At 37.3% G+C, this 25,752-nt stretch overlaps 1 protein-coding gene across 1 annotated transcript; it reads left to right on the forward strand.

Moving 5' to 3' along the window:
- Positions 1-5,146: 5,146 nt before the first annotated feature.
- Positions 5,147-25,697, forward strand: LOC134854879 (UDP-glucose 4-epimerase-like). Its single transcript, XM_063871238.1, has 10 exons — positions 5,147-5,427; positions 8,174-8,307; positions 8,573-8,719; positions 11,595-11,756; positions 12,286-12,555; positions 14,201-14,352; positions 16,536-16,650; positions 18,013-18,164; positions 22,889-23,067; positions 25,441-25,697. Exons 1-10 carry the CDS (start codon positions 5,274-5,276, stop codon positions 25,443-25,445), a joined length of 1,470 nt encoding a protein of 489 aa, XP_063727308.1. The 5' UTR covers positions 5,147-5,273; the 3' UTR covers positions 25,446-25,697.
- Positions 25,698-25,752: the final 55 nt, after the last annotated feature.

Genomic DNA, 25,752 nt, shown 5'->3' on the forward strand with positions numbered 1-25,752 from the left:
AAACTTTTGGCGTACTTGATTGTTTTTGATCTCGGCTAAAATTACAAGCCATATCTACGCTTCTTTGACATATCCTTTTGAATGTCACACAGAACCGCCAGTAATTGTAATATATCAGGTGATTTAAATGTTTTTTTGTTTGGTAAACAAAAGAAACTTTTTCGTTTTAAAAAACTTTCTTTTCAGAAAACTTTATGTTACTCGCTTTTCTGCTTGGATAGAAAAGACCAACAGAAGCACGCATAAAGCGCTTGATTTGTGACGTTCAAAAAGAAAAAAGGAACACTCAAACACAAGAGCAATTTCAATTTACTGCTCAGAGCGCAAAAATTTAGCGAAACTGCACAAACTTTAAGCGTTATGAAAAAAACTTTAATAAAAAAAGTTCAATTAGGGCTAACGCTTCAACAAAATTCTATTTGAGTTCTATAATTTCAAAGGTTTGGCCTATTGAATTTTTGCTTATAACTACTTTGATTCTCTTGAACTTTTGAGTAAGATGGTATAAATTTTTCTTCTCGATTAACCTAAAAGTTGTGTTGTACGTTTTAACGCCTTTCTTTTCTTAAGATTTATTAACTCTAAATCTTGTTCCTATTTTAAAAACTTTGCTTGTTGGAGAAAATGAAACAACTCGGATTGATTTTGGTGCAACAATTGATTTTTGATCAAGATGTACATTTTGATAAAAGCTTAGATATAAATAGTTTTTTCTTCTTATAACACTAAAAGGTACTGTTATATCATGGTTTTTTTAAATTCTAACTTAGAAAATGAAAAATTTATTCATTTAGTGTTTTGAGAATTGAACTCCATTCCTAATACATTTAGAAGGCATCCATCCTTTACCAAATAATCAGTTTTAGTACCAAAAGTAGAGTCATAAGTTGTATTAACTATATGTATAAGTTTTTCTCCGTTAAAAGCAACGGTGTTTGATTTAGATTTATTAATCGTTAGTGGATGTAGGTTACAATGTTGTTGATAACTGTCATAATTAATAAGCGAATATACTACTCCAGTGTCTAGTCAAAATTGGGCTTCCAGACCATTATTATGATTTTTGTTTCCGACGTGATGTTGATATAAATTAATGCACAATTGTATTTTGGGTTCAGACGGAGACTAATCTAGTTCAAGTTTAAAATTCACAATCATCATCGGTATAGTTTCCTGGAACGTCATCATCGCTCAACTTGTAGATCTGGTAAGGTGAATGATAATCGTTATTTCGAGTGAAAAGTATTTTACTGTTCAACCTGTCACGCGGTTGAAAACGTTCATTGTATATTGACATATGCCTGAGTTCTTGGTAGGGGTTTTATCATTAGAAATGTTTTGTTCCAGTAAATTCACTCTTTACTGCGAAACTTAAATCTCTTTGCCATATGATCTTTTATTTGTTGCCAAGTTGCGGGTGGATTCTCAATTAGAAAATGAAATGCTTTTTGTTTTAAGTCTGGCCGGCTCAAGCATTGCACAAAGAATTCCATTTTTTTTTGCTATTCCTTGATCATCATTAAAAATTGGGTTGCGCCATCCGCAATCTACTGCGGAGCTTAATCTATGTATGTAATTTTGATAATTTCGTAAGGTTGTCTTTTTTATTTTTTCTGCTTCTTTTCGTCTTCTATATTTTCTTATCGTCAGTGATTTTATTTATAAACTGATCCCATATATAGTTCCAAGGTAATCCTGCTGCTAATCCCTGATACCATTAGGAGGCTGGACCTCTTAATGTTAAACCAAATAAATCTCTTTGTCTGTGATCATAAGCGTCTTCATCGTCACCTGGGCCTGCTGCTCTAGTACCCAAGGAAAATGCTATCTTTTTCTCTACTATCTGAAGATTTTTTTTTGCATCCTCGTTTGGGTCTGAACCTGTAAAGATTTTGAGAGCTAAGTCTGGATATTTGACTACATTTGCCATTTTGCTTGATTTTTTCTAAATTTTTGGCTAATCGTATATAAAGATTTTAATTGATTGTGTTTTCGAAAATTTTGATGATTGAATAAAATTATTTAAGTTTATGCGAGGTTTATTGGGATTGATGAATATAACTTTTGTTGGAAATATCAATAGTGCTACAGGTCAGTTGAGATTTTTTAGAGTAAAAATTTTTTCTGGGTCATTGCTGCGGGAAAGAATGGTTTACTCGTGATTTTTAGTTTTTTTTTTGGTTTGGATTTTTGGGCAAAAAGGTGACTTGAACATTTTGGATTTTGGTGATATACCATATAATTTATGTTGACTAATGTTTCAATTTGAAGTTCAAATCAAATGCTGTCGTATTTACCTGATAAAAACTAGACACATTATTCTAGCGTATTTTGTAAAAATGAACATTTATATAGATAAGCGTTAAAACTTTTTCTCAAATAAAACTTTTTGGAGATAATGAATCTTAAACCTCAAAAAATTTGTAACAAAATTTTTTTGGGTAGTTCAGATTTGCTGAAAATAACCACTTGTGGAAAATTTTTGAGTTTAAAATTGGTTGAATGCAAAAAAGATTCCCGTTATTTTACCTATAATTAACAAAACTTTGACTTGTGACGCAAAATTTTTTGTGTCTGAAGCCAATGACACCAATTCTAAAACTTACGTTTCAGCCTTAGGACCCAAGTTATTAAATTCGTTGGGTGGGTTAGTTTTCTCTAAAAAGTCAGAGTTCGAGACAAAAAACTCAATTTTTAAGTTCTGAAACCTGGAACTAAGAAAAATTACCTTTAAGACCATGTTTCTGGCTTATGGTATCCAAATTTGAGTTTTACTATTTGAATTTTTGCCGATTTAACCGAATCCGTTCACAGAAGCTTTTGATTGGAAACTATACCTTTTAATGAAATGTCTCACCCTATAACTGAAACCTAGATTGAAACCTTAAATTTTTGTTGGTTAAAATAAATTTTCTCGTGCTTAAGCTATCATATGAAAACTATTTTATTAATATTAAATGGATGTGTTTTTGTTTTAGCTTTAAATTTTGTTGTGAAATCTAATATTTTGGTGCTGAAACTAAAACTTGGTATTTGGTGGCGAGTATTTAACGTTTATAATTGGTTTCAGTGCGTTATTTTCTGGTTCATTCGGTGTATACCCAAAATGTTTCGTTAAAAATTCAATGAATTAGTAAGAATAATTAAAATTGTTTCTTCTTTTTTTGTTTTTTGTTCTTTTCTCTCCTAGTTTCAGTAAATGTACCTTTACTGATGTATAAATTAGGTTTCAGTTACGTTAAGTTGGGTGCAGAAAAAAAAGCAAGCTTAGGAAAATTGAGACAACGCCTAAACAAATTGTGGACATTTGGAAGAAGTAGCAACAAACGTGAACGGTTGGAAATAAATAAGTGACAGAGAAATCAACTTATCATACAATTTAGGGTACTCTTAGATTGCATAAAGGACCAAGAAACCCCCTTGATAAAAAAAAAATTGAAGATATTCAATAGACTGTTGAGCACTTTCGATGAATTTGAGAAAATTGCCAGTTTTACTACGCGAATGTTCTGTGTTTGAAGTCATAATTTCTACTGTGTTCCATTTTTGTAATCCTATACTCCCTCGCCAATTCGGTAACTTTTGCATTTTTTGACAAGCAGCCTCTAAATATAGCTGATCATCGAGTAACATGTTTTCCTCAGTTTTGCTTTTCATTTTTGAGAGTTTGGATCAATAAGGATTCACCCAATTATAGTAATATGTATTCAGTGGATTACTGGACAAAAAGAGTTTATAAAGTTTTTTTTAAGCTACGGGGATTTGAAGATTTTTAAATTGGATTATTTGGGATAATCAACGCGCAATATACTAAACACGTTATTGATAATTTACTTAGCGTGAAGCGAGATAAAATGAAAAAAATTTTGACAAAAAAAAATTCTTTTTGATCATTTCGTTAATTATTCAAACAAAAGTTTTTTTAATTGGCCTTAAAGTTCATTAGGATCGTTCAGGGCTTTGCGCTGGTATGCAAGCAGTCTGGTTATAGTTGAAAACTGAGATTGTATACTTGCTAGAAAAATGTAGTTGTAATGTCTTTTGTATTTGTAAAATTATGCTTTCATACTGACATTATAACGAGTATGCAAAGTCATGGCCAGAAATTCGGCTAATTTTTGTCCTTGCTGTGCTATTCGAAATTAGTGATTACTTTCGCCGAAAGTTTCCTTGAAAAAAAATTATGGTGACTTTTACCGAAAGGATGAAAAAAACCTCAACAAAGAAAATTTACCAAAGGCAAACTATATCAAATTGAATAGAAATCTGAAAATACATTTCAAAAGCCAACTATAAAACTTCGTCTTACGAAATTTTGTATGATTCGACTGAGTTTGTACAATTTCTCGATAGCATTCGCGCAGTAGTGGGTTTAGGGCGGACGCCCCCTTCCCTTCAGGGATTCGACCCCTTGACACCACAAAGGGCCCCCATTTGATTCTAGTTTAAGACCTCCATTTTTAGCGGGTTGAGACTAAAAATTTTCTACAGGTGCATTTTCTACAGGAGGGATCGCGCGCCAAAAAAACGCCGGCTTTTGGTCAAAATTATCGTAAAAACGCTTATAAACGCCTTTTTGGCCTATTTTGTGAAAGTTTGCCTGGGTGCAAAAATTTGACCAAAACAGGATCTTTTCAGTGCTTTTGGGAGAGCTCGGAAAATCTATTTGGTCGACCAAAAAAAAGGTCAACAAAGTTTTTGAAACCACCCCTCCCCTACTCGTGAAAAAACGTATAGGTCTGCTCCTGCATTTGCAAATGAGATCTGAGTCGCATACTGAAAAATATTGAAGATGATTATGTAAAATCACTTTTGTGATGTGTGCAACAGAGTACAACGTGTTTTTTTTTATCATTTTTATACGCCATCGTCAAACAAACATGAAACATAAACACAAAGCTCATAATTCGGCCCTTCAAAGTTATTTTGGTGGCATATGAAAAAGCCGAAGTGTAAACTAGCCGAAGTATCAACCAGCCAAAAATACGTAGTGTTATGTAATAGTTATGTAACAATTATGTAACAGTTAGGAAAGTTATGCAAATTCATTCATATGAGGTAACTTTTTTTGATGGCGGCTAACATACTCTGCGCAGTTTCGGTTGGTTCATACTTCGGCTGATTTATATACTTAATCAAGAGCAAAAAACTCGAAAACAACTTTCACATATAATTAAACCAGAATCAGAAACTCATATACGGCCTCCACTTAACAGTAGAAGAAACGGAAAATTGAATAAATCTCTTCTCGTATCGAGAATGGAACTAGAGTAATGAATGGTGAAGGGGGAGAAGATTTTGGAGAAGGCACGTGTGTTCTGGTGACTGGGGGTGCTGGATTCATCGGCTCTATTTTGACCTTGGAGCTTCTGGTCAAGGGCTTCGAACTGGTGGTCGTTGACAACTGCTCAAACTCATACATTGCTAGTTAGTACATATATTTGGTGCGTACCCACGGAGCCGCATTCCCGGATAGCCGAAAAATTAAATACCTCCGGTTTTATTTAAATTAAATCAGAAAACTGTTCACTAAATTGAGGCGCATTTTGATTGGACAAAAATTTTTGCAGCCTATTATAGCTAACAAAATTCCGAACATTTTTAAGAGATTTGATTGGCTAATACTTTTACTCTCATTGAAATAATTAACAGCAAAAGTCCGACTACTACAGGGATTTGACCCCTTCAACAACCAAAGCAGAGGAAATTCTCGAGGGTGGATTTTCAAAAAAGAGATTCGATCCCCCCTAAATCCGCTACAGAACCAAAACAGGGGCGGATTTAGGGGGGGGAGGGGGTGGGGTGGGCTGGCGTTTGCTTTTCAGGATTCGAGGCGATTCGACCCCTTGCCGACATATTTGGCGCCAATATATTTATCAAAATTTTCCAAAAAGTGCCTAAAAACGCTTTTTTGGACTGTTTTTTAAAGCATTTGTCCCCCCTCCCCCATCGAGAAAATCCTAGATCCGCCCCTGCATTAAGATTATAATCGGTTATAATTTCGGTTGGGGGCCCTTAATAGTTTTTTTTGTTTGTCGGGGGGGGGGGGGCATGGTGGGGTAAATGTGCGTAGGGGTTATGGGTAATTGGGAGCAGGGGAAGGGAGTGGGAAGGAAGGAGGAACGGACTAAGCGTGTGTGTGTGTGGGGGGGGGGGGGGGGTGGGTAGAGAAAAAGGGTATTCGAAATAAGAAAACAATGTTTTTAAGTAAGTTTGTAGGATCTCTTCAGTATTCCCTTCCTATGGTACCACTAAGAAATGGGTAAGAGGGGTAGAAGGGAGAGGGTAATTGTTAAGTAGATCCAAAATTTCGGCTATCCGGGAACGAATTTATTTTTCGGCTATCCGGGAACGAATTTATTTTTCGGCTATCCGGGTATTCGGCTCCGTGACACGCCACCATATATTTTACTATCTTCAAAAATATTTTAGGTCTTCGATCATACATTTATGCTGATGTGACCCGAACATTTAGTTTTTTTTAAGTTTAAGCAGTAAAAATTAGTGCTTGCAAATTCGTTAGGAGGATTTGTTTTTTTTTTCATCTTTTATCAAATAAAAACATTGCAAAGTTTTGAATCTCTTTCAAAAATTTCAATATCAGAAAAAAATGACAGAAAATAATAACTTACGGATCAAGTTAAAATCCTCCCCCCCCCCTCCCCCAAATAGACCAAGTTAAGACCCTCCACCCCAGCGCTTAATTTAAATTAAATTTGCTAAGCGCCCATGTAAAATGCTCGATTCTGATTGGCTGAAAATTCCCAACTTAGAACCAAGTTAACATCCTCCCCCCTAAACGTATTTAGAGGGGAGGATGTTAACTTGTTCCTAACTTACTTCTTCATAATCTGCAAGAGAAAGAACCAACATGTGAGCTATGTTCAGATCACTACGGAGAACCACTGTTGTGCCACTGTTAAAACTCTATATATTCAAGTTTTTGTGTATTTTTTTTTGGGCTGGGTAAGGTTGCCTCACCCTGAAGCAACGAATACGGCTCATAGTGAGCCTCGTACGTCGGACCATTTGATTGAGAGGCGGAGACGAAACCACTTCACAACCGCTCCACTTAATACTTAGTTTTTTACGAGATTTTAGTACCAAAAAAATTTATGCCTTTCTAGAATAGTCTCAGCCCATTGATTTTGATTTCAGATTAATATGAGGAGTTAAATTTTATTTTTTGCTTTATGTCTTATAAATTTAGGCTGATTTTACCTAAATTGGCAAGCTTAGTTGTAATCCCCCCCCCCCCCCCCCTGCAACCAAAACAGCAGAAAGTTCAGAAATGACAAAAGCAAAAAAAAAATATTACGAAGCTAAACTGTGCGTTTGGTGGATTGTATGCGGATTCCACAACAAGCCAAAAACAGAATAATTGCAGAATTCTCAACACTGCTACTTTTCTTGGATCAAGTTAACATCCTCCCCCAGGTAGACCAAGTTAAGATCTTTCACCCCAGCATTTAATTCTCATTATTTTTGCTAAGCGCTGCATGTAAAGTGCTCGATTCTGATTGGCTGAAAAATTCTAACTTAGAACCAAGTTAACATCCCCCCAATGGCTTTTTAGGGGGGATGTTAACTTCGTCCCTTTTCTTTAATCTTCTTTGCTGTTTTGGATTCCACAAACAAATACCTGAAACACTGTATTGCTCAAAATTGCTCCAAAAACAGGCAACTTTGCGGAATCCGCAAAAAAATTTGTGGAATCGGCAACAGAATTTGCGGAATCCGGAACACTTCGTGGAATCCACGAACAAATAATATGATATGTGCTTAGTAAATTTGAGCTGTCATGGGATCCGCAACTATAAGTTCAACCCGGAATTCATTTACATTTGGGAATTCACTTATATTTGGAGAATCCGCTTACATTTGCAGAATCGGGAACAACTACCTATATTCGTTCGTTGCCGAACGCAACAAAATTAGTGCCGACAAGTTTTACTTTACAGATATTTGTACGCGGAATGCACGGAAATGTTCTAAGTGGAACCCAATTACATTTTGGAACACGTTTAAAGACTTGTCTCTGGAATCCACAATTATGCACTCACCAAATTGTGCGCCTATCCAGTGGACTGTTTGGTAATGAATGATTACTGTGCTCGGAACTTTCGGTGTGACTTGCAAAGCTACCGGTTGCTATCATTGATGCTGTTTTCAGAGGGTGATGACAAACCGGAGAGTTTAATTCGAGTAGAGAGGCTGGCCAATGGGAAGACGGGGAAGAAAAAAGAAGTCACTTTCTACCTGATGGACATTCTGGAAGAAGATAAACTACTCACAATTTTTCAAGAGGTCCCAACAGCTCAATTGCTGCAAAATAAGGATTTTTGATTAACCAAACTAAGAATGCTGTTTTTGAGCCCTTTTAGGATTGTTTTGAGAAAACAACAAAATTTCAAAGTTAGGTTAAATCAATGCATAATACCTTATGAAAAACATTACCAGAACGTGATGAAAAAAAGCGAAAACATACCAACTATGTTACTATTTCAGATACTTTTGTGTATAACTTATAACATTATAGGCATCTGTTTAACAAAGTATGTTAATGTTGCAGCACAATTTTTTCTGCGTGATGCATCTAGCGGGTCTGAAGTCGGTGGGGGAGAGCGTGAAATATCCCCTGAAGTACTACGAGGTGAACATGGGCATAGCCACTAATCTGCTCAGATGTATGGACCAAACTGGAGTTACTGGACTTTATGTACAAACACAGTGCTAATGAACCAGCCAAACAATCGAGCAGTTTCACTTAAAAACTGGGTCTTTTCTGGGGTTTTCTTTAACCGCTCAAAAATTAATACAGTGCTGATTTAAATTAACCGGACAACAAATTGGGTTAAGATTTGACAAAAATTTAAGAGAACAAGAGTTGCTTAGAATTTCACCATAATTAATATGGTGCAATTTTTCTGCGAAATTTTCAACCAAAATTTTACCCCAAAAAAGTGTCATTTGGGTTTTTTTAATTAACCAAAAATTACGCTCAAACTACTTTGTTAACTGATGGGATAATTATATCACAAGAAGCCCCTTACACAGCCCAACAAAGTTCTAGAAGGATTAAACCTCCTTCTTGGTTGATTACAAAAAACACAAATGACCCATTTTTGTGGTAAAATTTTGGTTGAGAATTACGGAGAAGAAATTGCACCATGTTAGTTCTGATGAAGTTCTAAGCAACTCTTGTTCTCTTCACTTTCTGTCTTATCTTAACCCAATTCGAGCAAAAGGCGTTTGAAAATTCAAGTTCTGTTCGTTTTGTGCTCGGGGTGTTTTTTTTCAGACAAATTTCGACTCTTTAACCAGCCATTTTTGACAGAATTTTTTTGATATCATTCAAAAAGTGTTGTTGTCCTGAGCTTAAATTCGAAAAAATATTTCACTTGTGATCAATTTTTGTAAAGTTATGATGGTTTAAAGATTGCCATTTTGGCCAACTTGGGGCAAATAACGCGCGATATGTTTCGCGCTATCAACGCGTAAGCGGAGATTTAATTCGTCTTAAAAATTGTTACAAATTGTTTGAATAATTTTGCCATGATTGATTTTTTAATAGGAGCAAAATATATCACCTTGTTTTTATATGGCGTGTGGGGGATGATTTTCACGAAAAATCTCAAATTAAAAAAAATCGTTTTATGTTATTACTGCTCCATAGACCTTAAACGGCAGTCGGAAGCTTCAGGGCTTCGACTTGATACGTGCAATCTTGTTTTGTTTAATATTCAAACTTGGTTGAAATATGCTGCAGAATTTTGTCCAGATTAGAAAAAAAAACACAGAAAAAAGCTCCAGGAAAAAGTGACCACCTTCACATCTGCATCTGCTCGAAGTTCGACCTTGTTAGAAATCGGCTAACAAATACAGTGGTTATTGTATCAACCAAAAAAACGGCGCTATCGGTGCTATCAGTGTTTTGTTATCTGTATTTTCACATTGAGTATAACAAAATCTATTACGAAGATTACAGAAAACTGGGCGGAATACGTAAGAAGATCACTTTTCTGCTATACGGCCCAAAGTTGTCAAATGGTTCATTGAGCTTGTAATTAATGAAAATCTGAATTTTCTTTTGCTGTTATTAGTTGCTGATAGTTTCAACCAATAAGATTCGAGAATTGCGATGCAATTTTCAAAATAACAAAAAGAGCAGTTTTGGGCCGTATAACAGAAAAGACCCAAAAAAAACTTTGTAACAAGTAGAAAATCAAGCCTCAAAGAAAAGATGAATTTTTGTTGGAATACAAACTCCCTTTTTTCAGATAGGTTTTTGTTTGGTTGGTTTGTTCACACGCAGAACATCCGATAGGTCGAACATTCGATATTTCAAAGCACCGCACTCACATTATAGTTACCTATTAACATAACATCGTAACCCCAAAACCAAGGAGGAGTTCAGCGCGCCGATTCTAATTTTAGAAAGCAATTGCGTTATACTACAAGGTTCTCGGGTACACATCCGATTTGTCAAACATCCATCTGCTATGTAAAACATCCACTATGTCAAACATCCGAACTTATATAATAATTAGATAATGATATGACGTTAGAATTTCAAACACGCGACATAGCTCAATTAAAAGACTCCAATTTAGCCAAGTCTCATTTCTGGTCACGGGTGGGCGCGCTACGTAGGCCACATAGGCTCTAATTTTTATATAGCATCCTACCCTCTGTTGGCTAGCTCGTAACACGAGTGAGGCCGTCACTCGGCCAACATTGCATCTTTTAAGCGAAAGGTACATATATAAGATTTTGCACAATTTCAAAAAAGTCAAATGTCTGTGCTGCTAAAACTGTTTATCGAATGTTTGCAACGCTTTTTGGTTTTTCGAATGTCCTCTGTATCAGATTTCTGCACAATGTCTTACAATAAATTGGGATCTACTTAATAATCTACCCCTTTCAAGAAATGGGGGAGATTTTTAGGTAGTTACTTGCAGCGAATTTTTGACCGATCAGAATGCAGCAAATTTCGAATTCAAACACAACGCTCTAGTGTGAATTTACTGTTTTTATTTAAAGGGGTGGAGATTCAGTAGTAGATGCAAATAGAAAAATAGAAACACAAATACTGTGATAGTACACTGGAGAAGGAGGATTACAATTTGGTGTATTTAGGGGGAGAAGGTTAGCTTGACCCTATTTAAGACAAGCAGGAGACATGTCAGTTTTTTTTATTTTAAGTAATATTTATCTTTTTGATTTATCGATGCCGCCAAGTAAAAATACAATTTCAGTTTTAGGATATAAGAGCTCTCAATTCATCGTACTCATTATTAATTTTCAATTTTTGCGACGTATGTAACAACCGTACATGTAACAACAAATGTAACAAGATAGCCTTCAACTTCCGATCAAAATGGTACTTTAAATAATTTTTACAATATTTACACACAGTCTTTTGCAATTAGTGAAAACGTAAAGACATTAATTTTTTATGTTGTCTTTAAAAACATGTCCTATTGTACCATACTTTTAATAATAATCATAAAAACAAATTTGTTATCAGGCTCACAATTTTGTAGACTAGCTTACGATATTGGTTATAACTGTATCCCATATATTTGTTACAGCTATACTTGTACATTTGCACAGTGTATGGACCAGTGCTGCGTGAACAACTGCCGATCACTGAGGAGCAGCCGACTGGCAACCGCACGTGTGCATATGGGAGGACCAAGTACTTCATTGAGCAGATGCTCAAGGACTGCTGTCGGGCCAACCCGGTGACTCGAGTATAACATTGCAACACGGATCAAGTTAAAATCCTCCTCAATCTCCATCCCACAAGTAGGCACAGTTTAGATCCTCCACCCCATCATTCAATTCAAATTACATTTGCTCAGCGCTGCGTGTAAAATGCTCTATTCTGATTGGCTGAAAATTCGACCTCAGAATCAAGTTAACACCCCCCCCCCCTAAATCGCTCTACGGGGGATGATGTTAATTTGGTCCTGCAACACCTTTTGCTGCATATGAAGCATTGTGACACTTGCCCAGCATTAAAAGTATTGCGGGATCGTATTAGCATAGCACAATAGCTGCAAGATAATTTCTGGAATGTAAGTCATAGCTTAGTTGGTTTTATTAATTATAAATATGCATGAGAAACTTTGGAGCAAGTTAATATCCTCCCTCCTCAAGCGATTTAGGGGGAGGTTGTTAACTTGGTTCAAAAGCTGGAATTTTCTGCCAAACTGAAGATCTTAATTTGGTCTATTAAGGGGGAAGAATGTTAACGTGCTGCAAAACTTCGGTTAAACATCATCTTCAAAAGAGCTAGCAATTCAGCCACTTATGTCGAACCTCCTACTTCTCTTAACAACTTTTCTGTGTTACTATGCTTGGAGGAGGGGGCTGTCAAAGAAAGAGCAAAATACTGTTGTTGTATGTTGTCAGAAACTGACATGTGTGAGTATGCGCTACTTCAACCCGGTGGGGGCTCACGAGTCGGGCCAGATTGGGGAGGACCCCAACGGCATCCCAAGACGTCTCATGCCCAATGTGGCACAGGTGGCCACGGGACGCAAACAGGTGCTGCTCACTCTATCATTAATTTATTCAATCGACCCTTTCTGAAGGTAACACCACATTTCATCCTCCCCCATCTCCGCCCGCATGTGACAAGTGACTTATTGAATTTTGTAACATTGCCCGGTTGCTATGAACATGTTTTTATCTGCATTGTAAGACCAACTTTGTAAAAGCCATAGGCTAAATAATAAATGCTTGTATATCAGGGCAAAGTCATGAATGTACCAAATTGCCCCTTCATCTGTATCGAATAGTTGTTGGCGAAAAAAAAATCAAGTTTGAGTTTTCAAACAAAAAAAATTAAAATTTTTGTCAACATTTTTTTTAGGTCGGACCAAATTCATATTCTGAGATCTCCCAAATTACTATAAAGCCCCCATTTTGACCAAAATTTGAGCTGCAGGCATTTTTTTGAAACAGCGGACATAAAATGCGTTTTCAAGCTTTTTTTGGAAAATATTGACAAAAAAATCGCGTTTTTCGGGCGCGCGCTCCTCCCTCAAAATTGAGGCCGAAGCCCTAAATCCGCTGGTGTTTCCAGCTAACTTACAGCCACAGGAACTATTTAAAAACTCAATGAATATTAATTTATGATATTTTTTTCCTGATTATGTTTCCATGTTATGACACTCCCATTGAAAAAAATGCTCAAGTGGCACAGGGTAAAAAGGTAAAGGACAAATTGGAATAGGCTAAATTGTCATGTAACCACTATTGTATAATATTATAAGAAGTGCATGAATGAAAGTATTCACCAAGTAACATGGCTCAAAAACATTTCATACGTTTAGAAATAAAGTAACTGTTCCAATTTTCGAGGAAAGTAAAGAGTATGTTTGCGTTTTTAATCTGGAACGTAGAGGTGAGTTTTTTAATCAGCCTAATTTATATTTAAAAAATTGACTGCGTGGTGATCGATCCTGGATTTTTTGTATTCCCAGGCGGGTGTTTGCCTCAGTCTTATTGAGTTTATACACTTCTCGTTTAACCGACGATAGTTTCAACGTGATGTTTGTATCCATGGCGAATCATCCCGCATTCATAACCCTTCCTAATTGAGGCAAACTAAATCGGTGATAGCAATCCCGTATACGAATCAAATTTTGGCACTTAATGTTTGATATTGGGGTTAAATTGTGATAGAGGGGTCCCATGAAACTAACAGAATGTCTAATGCAATAACACAGTGCTTCAAAATAGTTCAATTTATGGTCTCGATGATTACAATTGAAAATATATAAAAACAGGTTTGCGCAAATGAGGAAGGTTATTTAGGTTTTAAAAAGTCTTGCAAATGATCAAGGGGCAACAATTAACGGATCTACTTAAAAATCTTCCCCCTATTGAATCTACTAAAGAATCTCCCCCCCCCCCCTTTCTTGAAGGGGAGAGATTAGTAAGTAGATCCTAATTAACTTACCTAATTGCTATATTTGCGTAAAATTAGCATGATATGGCAATTCGAAACTAGATTTTATTGCAAAAATGATTCTCATTGAAAAAATCTGTTCTACCTGCTGGATAGACATTTTTGTTCAAATTTTGAGATTTCAATTGTAATTTTGAATGATAATTTTGCTACAGTCTTTCAAATAAACGTTTTGTCATCCATGAAATCTTTTTTTTGTAGTCGCATTTTTTGTAGTTTCTGAGCGTGTACGGGAATGACTACGATACGGCTGACGGGACTGCAGTGCGAGATTACACTCACGTGTCGGATGTGGCAGCCGCACACACCAAACTAACCCTCCGACTGATCGAGGGGCAATTCTGTGAATTCACTGCATACAACTTCAGGTGAGAGACTTAGCACAGTGGTAGGGCGTTCACTTTAAGAGCGTCACATCGTGTGTTCAATCTCCAGCCATGGCAAGGGTTGGGTGCTAGGATGAGCTGTCACCTGACCTCTAGCTTCAGGTCTATCTCAGTTTGACCAATTTCGGACGCAGTAGTGGTACCACGTGACTGCTCTAGACGCAAATAAACAGCTTTGAAAAGAAACAACTGATTCTGAACCGTAACTCGTTAGAAAAACTTACTGATCTACCACAATCACGGATTATTAATGACTTTGAAGAAAAAAGGCAAAGATGTGTTATTGTTAGCAGAATTTTTTGCCTAATTCCTTTTTCGCGTCTGTTATCTGTTATTTTTACCCAGATTGTGGAAGTTGAATTGTTGTGCTGATCTCTAATGACAGAGGATTTGAATAAAAACTAGAGTAGAAGAGTCCCTTATGTATAGTTCTGAGTTCAAACATTTCTAAGCAAGTTTTTGTTGCGGAGAACCATTGCTTTGAATTAACTGAGGCAACTTGGTGAACCTAACGAAATACACAAAACTTTAAATTTTTTTCCTCAAACAAAAAGTATATAACAGTATGGAATTTATGTTTCAACATGTGTTAACTCAACATAAAGAGATCATGAAAAGCCATAGGTTAAATAATAAATTCTTGTATATCAGGGCAAAGTCATGAATGTACCAAATTGCCCCTTTATCTGTATCGAATAGTTGTTGGCGAAAAAAAAATCAAGTTTGAGTTTTCAAACAAAAAAAATTAAAATTTTTGTCAACCTTTTTTTTTAGGTCGGACCAAATTCATATTCTGAGATCTCCCAAACTACTATAAAGCCCCCATTTTGACCAAATTTTGAGCTGCAGGCATCTTTTTGAAACAGCGGAATAAATGCGTTTTCAAGCTTTTTTTTGGAAAATACTGACAAAAAAATCGCGTTTTCGGGCGCGCGATCCTCCCTCAAAATTGAGGCCGAAGCCCTAAATCCGCTGGTGTTTCCAGCTAACTTACAGCCACAGGAATTATTTAAAAACTCAATGAATATTAATTTATGATATTTTTTTCCTGATTATGTTTCCTGATTATGACACTCCCATTGAAAAATATGCTCAACTTGAACAGTGAGCTACAATAGGTTAAGTTGGAACGTAGGTTAAAGTGGCACAGGGTAAAAAGGTAAAGGACAAATTGGAATAGGCTAAATTGTCATGTAACCAGTATTGTATAATATTATAAGAAGCGAATGAATGAAAGTATTCACCAAGTAAAATGGCTCAAAAACATTTCATGCGTTTAGAAATAAAGTAACTGTTCCAATTTTTGAGGAAAGTAAAGAGTATGTTTGCGTTTTTAATCTGGAACATAGAGGTGAGTTTTTTAATCAGCTTAATTTATATTTAAAAAATTGATTGCGTGGTGATCGATCCTGGATTTTTTGTATTCCCAGGCGGGTGTTTGCCTCAGTCTTATTGCGTTTATACACTTCTAGTTTAACCGACGATAGTTTCAACGTGATCTCTGTATCCATGGCGAGTCATCCCGCATTCATAACCCTTCCTAATTGAGGCAAACTAAATCGGTGATAACGATCCCGTATACGAATCAAATTTTGGCACTTAATGTTTGATATTGGGGTTAAATTGTGATAGAGGGGTCCCATGAAACTAACAGAATGTCTAATGCAATAACACAGTGCTTCAAAATAGTTCAATTTATGGTCTTGATGATTACAATTGAAAATATATAAAAACAAGTTTGCGCAAATGAGGAAGGTTATTTACGTTTTAAAAAGTCTTGCAAATGATCAAGGGGCAATAATTATTAGATCTACTTAAAAATCTCCCCCCTATTAAATCTACTAAAGAATCTCCGCCCCCCCTTTCTTGAAGGGGGGAGATTAGTAAGTAGATCCCAATTAACTTACCTAATTGCTATATTTGCGTAAAATTAGCATGATATGGCAATTGGAAACTAGATTTTATTGCAAAAATGATTCTCATTGAAAAAATCTGTTCTACCTGCTGGATAGACATTTTTGTTCAAATTTTGAGATTTCATTTGTAATTTTGAATGAAAATTTTGCTACAGTCTTCAAATAAACATTTTGTCATCCATGAAACTTTTTGTAGCCGCATTTTTTTGTAGTTTCTGAGCGTGTACGGGAATGACTACGACACGGCTGACGGGACTGCAGTGCGAGATTACACTCACGTGTCGGATGTGGCAGCCGCACACACCAAAATAACCCTCCGACTGATCGAGCGACAGTTCAGTGGATTCACTGCTTACAACTTCAGGTGAGAGACTTAGCACAGTGAGTAAGGCGTTCTCTTTGAGAGCCTCACATCGCGTGATCAATCTCCAGCCATGGCAACGGTTGGGTGCGAGAACGTGCTGTCACCTGACCTCTAGCTTCAGGTCTATCTCAGCCTGACCAATTTCGGACGCAGTAGTGGTACCACGTGACTGCTCTAGACGCAAATAAACAGCTTTGTAAAGAAACAACTGATTCTGAAACGTAACTCGTTAGAAAAACTTACTGATCTACCACAATCACGGATTATTAATGACTTTGAAGAAAAAATGCGAAGATGTGTTATTGTTAGCAGAAGTTTTTGCCTAATTCCTTTTTCGCGTCTGTTATCTGTTATTTTTACCCAGATTGTGGAAGTTGAATTGTTGTGCTTATCTCTAATGACAGAGGATTTGAATAAAAATTAGAGTAGAAGAGTCCCTTATGTATAGTTCTGAGTTTAACAATTTCTAAGCAAGTTTTTGTTGCGGAGAACCATTGGTTTGAACTAACTGAGGCAACTTGGTAAACCTAACGAAATACACAAAACTGTAAAAAAAATTTCCTCAAACAAAAAGTATACAACAGTATGGAATTTATGTTTCAACAAGTGTTAACTCAACATAAAGAGATCAGGGAAAGCCATAGGTTAAATAATAAATGCTTGTATATCAGGGCAAAGTCATGAATGTATCAAATTGCCCCTTCATCGGTATCGAATATTTGTTGGCGAAAAAAAAATCAAGTTTGAGTTTTCAAACAAAAAAAATTTAAATTTTTGTCAACCTTTTTTTTTTAGGTCGGACCAAATTCATATTCTGAGATCTCCCAAACTACTATAATGCCCCCATTTTGACCAAATTTTGAGCTGCAGGCATCTTTTTGAAACAGCAGAATAAATGCGTTTTCAGGCTTTTTTCGGGCGCGCGCTCCTCCCTCAAAAATGAGGCCGAAGCTCTAAATCCGCTGGTGTTTCCAGCTAACTTACAGCTACAGGAACTATTTGAAAACTCAAGGAATATTAATTTATGATATTTTTTCCTGATTATGACTCTCCCATTGAAAAATATGCTCATTTTGAACAGTGAGCTACAATAGGTTAAGTTGGAACGTAGGTTAAAGTGGCACAGGGTAAAATGGTAAAAGACAAATTGGAATAGGCTAAATTGTCATGTAACCAGTATTGTATAATATTATAAGAAGTGCATGAATGAAAGTATTCACCAAGTAACATGGCTCAAAAACATTTCATGCGTTTAGAAATAAAGTAACTGTTCATTTGTAATTTTGAATGAAAATTTTGCTACAGTCTTCAAATAAACATTTTGTCATCCATGAAACTTTTTGTAGCCGCATTTTTTTGTAGTTTCTGAGCGTGCACGGGAATGACTACGACACGGCTGACGGGACTGCAGTGCGAGATTACACTCACGTGTCGGATGTGGCAGCCGCACACACCAAACTAACCCTCCGACTGATCGAGGGGCAATTATGTGGATTCACTGCTTACAACTTCAGGTGAGAGACTTAGCACAGTGGTAAGGCGTTCACTTTGAGAGCGTCATATCATGTATTCAATCTCCAGCCATGGCACGGGTTGGGTGCGAGGTTGAGCTGTCACCTGACCTCTAGCTTCAGGTCTATCTCAGTTTGACCAATTTCGGCCGCAATAGTGGTACCACATGACTGCTCTAGACGCAAATAAACGCCTTTGAAAAGAAATAACTTGTTGCAGCGCAAATGTAAGCGAGAGTATAAATGCATATAAATGTAAATGCATATAGGGACATTAGCTGAACGTATACAGGGTGCGTCCCGGCGGGTTCGGCACCGGTTCGAATACCTACTAGGTCATTTCCTTTCTAGAATTCAAATTTGCCCCGAACTTGATGGGACGCTCCGTAACCATGTTCGTTATATATTGTTATATTAAAAACTTTGCTGAGCTATTTTACCGATAAAATGCTCGTTAATTCAATTGTTTGAAATCTGATATTTTTACAATTCGTGGAGATTGAAGCGCACATTTTGACGCCCCACGAAGAGCACAAGGGACCCGATGCTTTGGAACGATAAAGAAAGTACTTTACCGAATAACTATTTTTCCTCCCTAGCTCAATTAAAGTCTTTGGAAAGGAGGCTAGATAAGGATCCGTCGCTCCGTGAGAAGTACGCCGAAACAATTAGAGAAGATATACAAAAAGGATATGTCATAACCGTTAAGGCACACGATCCCATATCACGAGCCGATCGTGAGTGCTATCTCCCGCATCACCCGGTGTTGAACCCGAACAAGCCCGGTAAGGTGCGCCGAGTCCTCAATGGGGCATCGAAGTGTCATGGCGCTTCCTTGAACAAATCTCTGTTGGTTGGCCCGGATCTCCTTCAAAACCTCATTTTTGTTCTTTTAAGATTCCGTCAGCATAAATACGCTGTTTCAGCTGATATTGAAGTGATGTTATAACAGGTTGGAGTCCGTGAAGAAGATCAATCTTCTCTTCGTTTGTTGTGGCGGGAGGACCCCACATCAAGTATGGTAGTTCACCAATATACGCGTCACATTTTTGGTACCCGTGACTCGTCGACTTGTGCGAATTTTGCTTTGCAGAAGACTGCATTGGATCATCGAGCTGAGTACCCCGAAGCTGCTTCGACTGTTGTTCAGAAGTTTTATATGGATGATTATCTGGATTCTTTTCAAAACAGGGATGACGCCTTGAAATTAGGTAGGGATTTAGTCTCGTTGCTTAAACTAGGTGGGTTTCATCTGACAAAATTTGTCAGCAACGTGCCCGACGTAACAACCGGTCTTGATCCGGACAACCGTGAGTCCAACTCCTCTGTTAAAGATATTTGTACGAGTCCAGACCAGTCGTCGCATGTTCTCGGTTTTAATTGGGATCACTTAAAAGATAATTTAGTCGTTAGTAGAAGGGTTGATCGTCCACTAGACAAAGCAATCACCCAGCGTACCGTGTTGAGGTTTGTTTCCTCTGTTTTTGATCCAATTGGACTAGTGGATCCGTATACCCTGAATGATCGCCTTCTATTAAAAGATATCTGGCGAATCAGCGGTCAAAAAAGTTACGATGATCTGCCAGAGGAAATCAAAAAGCAGTTCCTGGAGTGGCACTCAGGTCTTCATTTGTTAGGTTCTCTGACAATTTCTCTTAGCTATTTCACTGACCCTTTTGACCGAATAGAACTTCACATATTCGGTGATAGTTCGCAGGATGTTCATGTGCCGTCGCTTTCCTTCGTGCGCGACTTGCTAGCTCGCATCAGACTGAATTAGCCTTTGAGTTCGGCAAAGCACGCGTTGCGCTTATGAAAGCGCTATCTAATCCAAAGTTAGAGCTTCAAGCGGCTGTTCTTGCGACCTGCTTAAAAGAAGAAATTTTGAAAGGTCTTACTTTGAAAGTTACGGAAATTTTCATGTGGACAGATAGTACCACTGTTCTCCAGTGGCTTAACTCCTGTAATAAACATTGTGGAGTCTACCACCACTGATCAGTGGCATCACATACTTAGCGGTGATAACCCAGCTGATACCGGTACACGAGAGATTTCTTCGGAAGCCCTCAAGGAAAGCTGCTGGGTTAATGGCCCTAGTATACTGAGAACGATTGATTGGCCCTTCAAGCCCGATACAAGGGTTATTGATAAAATAAGACTCAAAGGACCATCATGTGATATCGACAGTTGTCTGGAAAATTCGTCAAATTTCGTCGTCGATGTTTTGACAGAAAAAAATCTTCCCTTCGGAAAATGGGAGAGATTCAAATCAATTGTAAAATACAAACGCACAGTAGCATTTTTGTTAAGATGGCTGCCATCCCATAAACATTTCCGGTCGAGTATATTAGAAATTAAAGACCCGTCTGAAATGGATATTGCTGAACAGAAGCTCATTTACCTGTCCCAGGGTGAGACATTTCGTAGTGAGCTAAAAGTACTAAGATCCGGTAAAGTTATCACGAGGAGTAGTCGGATCGCCAAGTATTCGCCGTTCATTGGACCAGCTGGCATCCTTCGCTCGACTGGGCGCATCAACCGCTTGGTTAATTCCGATTTCGATAGCAAGCATCCAATTATACTTGATGCAAGTCACGCGGTTGTTCAGTTATTGGTTAAACACTTGCACGTTAGGAATTTCCATCAAGACTTGGATTACATGCGTGCGGTGGTTAATTTGAAATACGTTGTGTTAAATTTGCGATGGTTGCTGCGAAACATTGAAAATACTTGCGTTGCGTGCCGAAAACACTAAGCGCAAACCGTAACTCACATTATGGCTGATCTGCCCATTGAAAGGCTGGGTTACAAGCAACATCCTTTCTCTAACACAGGTGTTGACTACTTGGGGCCGTTCCTAGTTCCAATCCGGAGAAGTAGGAAAAGAGGTGGGGTTTTTTGTTCACCTGTCTCACCACTAGAGCGGTGCACATTGAAGTGGTCCCCTCGCTCGACACAAGCTCTTGTGTGATGGGCATGGAGAGGTTTTTTGCACGTCGCGGTACTCCGATTACCATCATGTCCGACAACGGCACGAACTTTGTTGGCGCTCAGAAAGAGCTCTTAGCGTGCGTTGAGAGTTGGAACAAGCTCGCAGCCGCTGTTTTTGTCCAGAAAGGGATCAAGTGGAAATTCAATCCGCCCAGCGCACCGCACAATGGTGGCTCCTGGGAGCGATTAGTTCGGAGTGTCAAGCGCGTTTTGTATGACATCTTAGGCAACAGAAGTGTAACCGAGGAGGTTCTAAGAACCACGCTGTGCCTTGTTGAGCAATCACTTAACGCTAGACCGATAACAGCCGTTAGTATCACTCCGCTAGATCTAGAGACGACGTTGACCCCGAATCATTTTATCCTTGGTCAACACGCAGCGAGTTTTCCGTCGCTAAGTTTCGAAGAAAACATCGACCATAAGAAGCGATTCGCCAGAGCGCAATCATACGCTAACGCAATATAGACACGGTGGATGCGGGAATACGATCCTTCCCTCAATAGGAGGGCAAAGTGGCACAACAGGTCAGACGTTAAGTTGAAAGCCGGCGACTTGGTTTGGGTCATAGAGCCTGACACTCCACGTGGACATTATCCACTCGCACGTATCCTAAGACTGCACTATGGCAAGGACGGATGCGCGAGATCCGCCGACATAAAGACCGTTACGAGCGAACTGACCCGCCCGACCGTAAACCTCCCTCCCCTTCTTCCTTGTTTAGGGGTGGAGGATGTTGCAGAGCAAATGTAAGCGAGAGTATAAATGCATATAAATGTAAATGCATATAGGGACAGTAGCCGAGCGTATACAGGGTGCGTCCCGGCGGGTTCGGCGCCGGTTCCAATCCCGACTGGGTCATTTCCTTTCTAGAATTCAAATTTGCCCCGAACTTGATGGGACGCTCCGTAACCAGGTTCGAACTCCCCCACCCGCCAAAAAAACCTATTTTAACCGTCTTTTCGCTCTAATTTGGTTCAGCCTTGATTAAGGCTGACCTTTAAAAGAGCAATTTGTCTCAAGGACAAATACTGGCCATTTTAGCAGCTTGTCTTGAGTTATGCAGTTTGTGCCGATGTTACCGATGTTGAAGTATGAAAAAATTCGTTATATTTAAAACTTTCCTGAGCTATTTTACCGATAAAATGCTCGTTAATTCAATTGTTTGAAATCTGATAATTTTACAATTCGTGGAGATTGACGCACACATAACTGATTCTGGAACGTAACACGTTAGAAAAACTGACTGATCTACCTTAATCACGGATTATTAATGACTTTGAAGAAAAAAGGCGAAGATGTGTTGTTGCTAGCAGAAATTTTCGCGTAGTTCCCTTTTTGCTACCCAGCACTTCGCATTTGAAGATTGTGGAAATTGAATTGTTGTGCTGATCTCTATTGACAGAGCATTTGAATAAAAGTTAGAGTAGAAGAGTCCCTTATGTATAGTTATGAGTTTAAAAATTTCTGAGCAAGTTTTTGTTGCGGAGAACCATTGCTTTGAACTAACTGAGGCAACTTGGTGAACCTAACGAAATACACAAAACTTTAAAAAATTTTCCTCAAACGAAAAGTGTATAACAGCATGGAATTTATGTTTCAACAAGTGTAAACTCAACATAAAGAGATCAGGAATCCAATTGAATTCGATATAGTTTCCAGACCAACACAGGTTTAAAAACATACTTCGCCTCTTATCGTTGCTATGCTCACTGGTTCACTTTGATACCTTTTTTCAGTTATGGTACTAGCTACTCAGTTTTGGAGATGGTTGAGGCATTCAAGAATGTGTCGGGAGTGGAGATCCCGTGCAAGATCGAGCCGAGAAGGGAGGGGGACACCGCTCACCTGGTGTCAGACTGCTCCAAGGCACTCCGAGATCTTACCTGGAGAGCCACTAGGGATCTAGACACAATGTGTAAGTCCAGGTTCCCCTTTTAAAGACATTCTGTTGCTCTTTTCCATGTCCAGTCGTGTGTACAGCCCAGTTTCCAAAATTAGAATCAATATTCATAGAAACAACGAATGAAAGTTCTTCAAATTATTAATTTCTTCACATCAGTGTCGTTTTTTGTACGTTGTGTGATGATAAAAGTAAAAACAAGCAAAAAAGTTGGTAAATTCGGCATAGTTAACAACATTGGTCTTCAAAACAAGAAAAGCAAACAAAAAATGAAAAAAAAAAAAACAAATAAAAAACTCTTGCCAGGGAAATGCCAAATATAGCTTCTAGTACTAGTTTCAGTTTGAAAAAAAAAATGGCCAATTAAGCAAGTTATCATCAGTTAATTTGGTCAAAATTAGACGAGAAACCAAAAATTTCAAGCCGATTTTCCTTGACAATAGGAATTTGTTTGAAATTTTTTTTAATGTTGTTGGAATCACGACTGAAAGGGTTTTAAGATGATATATCACTAAATCCAGACTGATGAATATTTGTGGTACTTGATTTTGCGTGGAAAACATTAAAAAGGAAAACAAGGATAGCCTGTTACTGTGCAAGCAGCACAGAGTGTTCCGAATACAGTGCTGATTTAAATTATCCGGACAAAACGAACATAACTTGAATTTTCAAACACGTTTTTCTCAATTTGGGTTAACATTAGACAAAAAGTGAAGAGAACAAAAGTTGCTTAGGATTTCACCAGAATTAATATGGTGCCATTTTTTCTCCGAAATTCTTAACAAAAATTTTACCCCAAAAATGGGTCAATTTGGCTTTTTTCAATTAATCAAGAATTACGCTGAAACTACTTTGTTAATTGATACGAAAATTATATCACAGGAAGCCTCTTACGCAGCTCAACAAAGTTTAAGAAGGGTTAAATCTCCAAAAACCAGTATAAGAGAAAAAATTTTCACTTGATAGTCAAAAAATGTGATTTTTACTATATAAAACCCAGAATCTCTGTTAAAAAATTAATTTTAAACAATTTGCGCAAATTTTTGGAGATTTAACCCCTCTTAAACTTTGTTGAGCTGCGTAAGAGGCTTCCTGTGATATAATTTTCGTATCAATTAACAAAGTAGTTTCAGCGTAATTCTTGATTAATTGAAAAAAGCCAAATTGACCCATTTTTGGGGTAAAATTTTTGTTAAGAATTTCGGAGAAAAAATGGCACCATATTAATTCTGGTGAAATCCTAAGCAACTTTTGTTCTCTTCACTTTTTGTCTAATGTTAACCCAATTTGAGAAAAACGCGTCTGAAAATTCAAGTTTTGTTCGTTTTGTCCGGATAATTTAAATCAGCACTGTAGTCTTAAAAATTAAAAAAAAAAATGTTTTTTTTTCAAATTAGTGTAGTTTTTTTCTGCGTGGTGTGACAAAGGGATCTGAATCGAATTTAAAAAAAAAATCGCTAGCAAAGCAAGATATGAAAATTTGACAGCATTTTGATAGAAAATCGTCCGAGATACGAAAATATATTTAAGAAATTCAAACAATTTATTCAAACTTTTTTGCAGAAATTTTTTGAATTTTTAAAGTTTATGATTCCCAAAGGGCACTGAAAAATTTGAATACAATTTTAGTTGAGTAAAACTAAGTTTTCACGGCCTAAAATAAGCAAAAATAAGCGATTGTAATTCTGCTCGCTCTCATTATTTGTTCGAAATTAGACTAAAAATCAGAAATCTTAATTGTGTTTCTCGAGAATGGGACAATTTTTTGAAGAGTTTTCAATGAAGTTCAAATCGCCACTAAAAGGGCTTTAAAATGATATATCATTCGACCCATCCCCATAATACCTGACTTTGAGTTGAAAACCAAAATAAAAAACTAAACCCCAATACAAAGTTCTTTCCCATTTTCAATGGTCGGAACAAGCAGTTGATATTTTTTGCGTTTTTAGGATGTTATTTTTGAACACTTATATAGCCACGGAAGCGATCAATAAAGCTTCACGAACTTGTTTTTCTTGGCTTAAAGTTCCTAAGTTTTACTTTCTTCTTGGATTGTTTTTTAGTCTATTTTTATCTAAAATATCTGAAAATGCAATATGTGGCTAACTATTTTTTTTCATTAGAAGAAATACTATGCGATGTAAAAGAAACACTCAATGAACTATACTCAGTCACCTGAAAATTTAAGCGATTGATTAAAAATAGCCCGTAAACACTTGAATACTCGACCTTTTCAACATCCTAAATATTACTCTGATAACCATTGATAACTTATTTATAACTTGGATCAGATCAATATCCTCCACCTCCATCTAAATTGAAAAAGCATGATTGAAAATGCCTAGCACCGCCGGTAAAAACTAATCTGATATTGACCAAAATTTTCAGTTTAGAAACACGAGGACTCCATGAAACACGAGGAAAACAAGTAAGGACTCCATTGTAGAAACAGTTTGACTCCCAGAGATCCGCCAGATACCGCTTTCAGCGCTCAACAGCCGACGCAGACATGGAATCCGGAAATTTTCACACAACTATATCTTAATCCACAGAAAGATATTCTGCAGAATCACTCAATTAATATTATAAATTGTTTAGTAATTACTTTATTCCTTTAAAGAATCAAACAATCAATCAATTTCAAAAACTACAGCAAGCACTTGATTTGCTCAAATTAGTTTTTTTTTGCCTGAGAGCCTA

Source organism: Symsagittifera roscoffensis, chromosome 9 (genome assembly GCF_963678635.1).
Source record: "Symsagittifera roscoffensis chromosome 9, txSymRosc1.1, whole genome shotgun sequence".
Classification (NCBI taxonomy): domain Eukaryota; kingdom Metazoa; phylum Xenacoelomorpha; order Acoela; family Convolutidae; genus Symsagittifera; species Symsagittifera roscoffensis.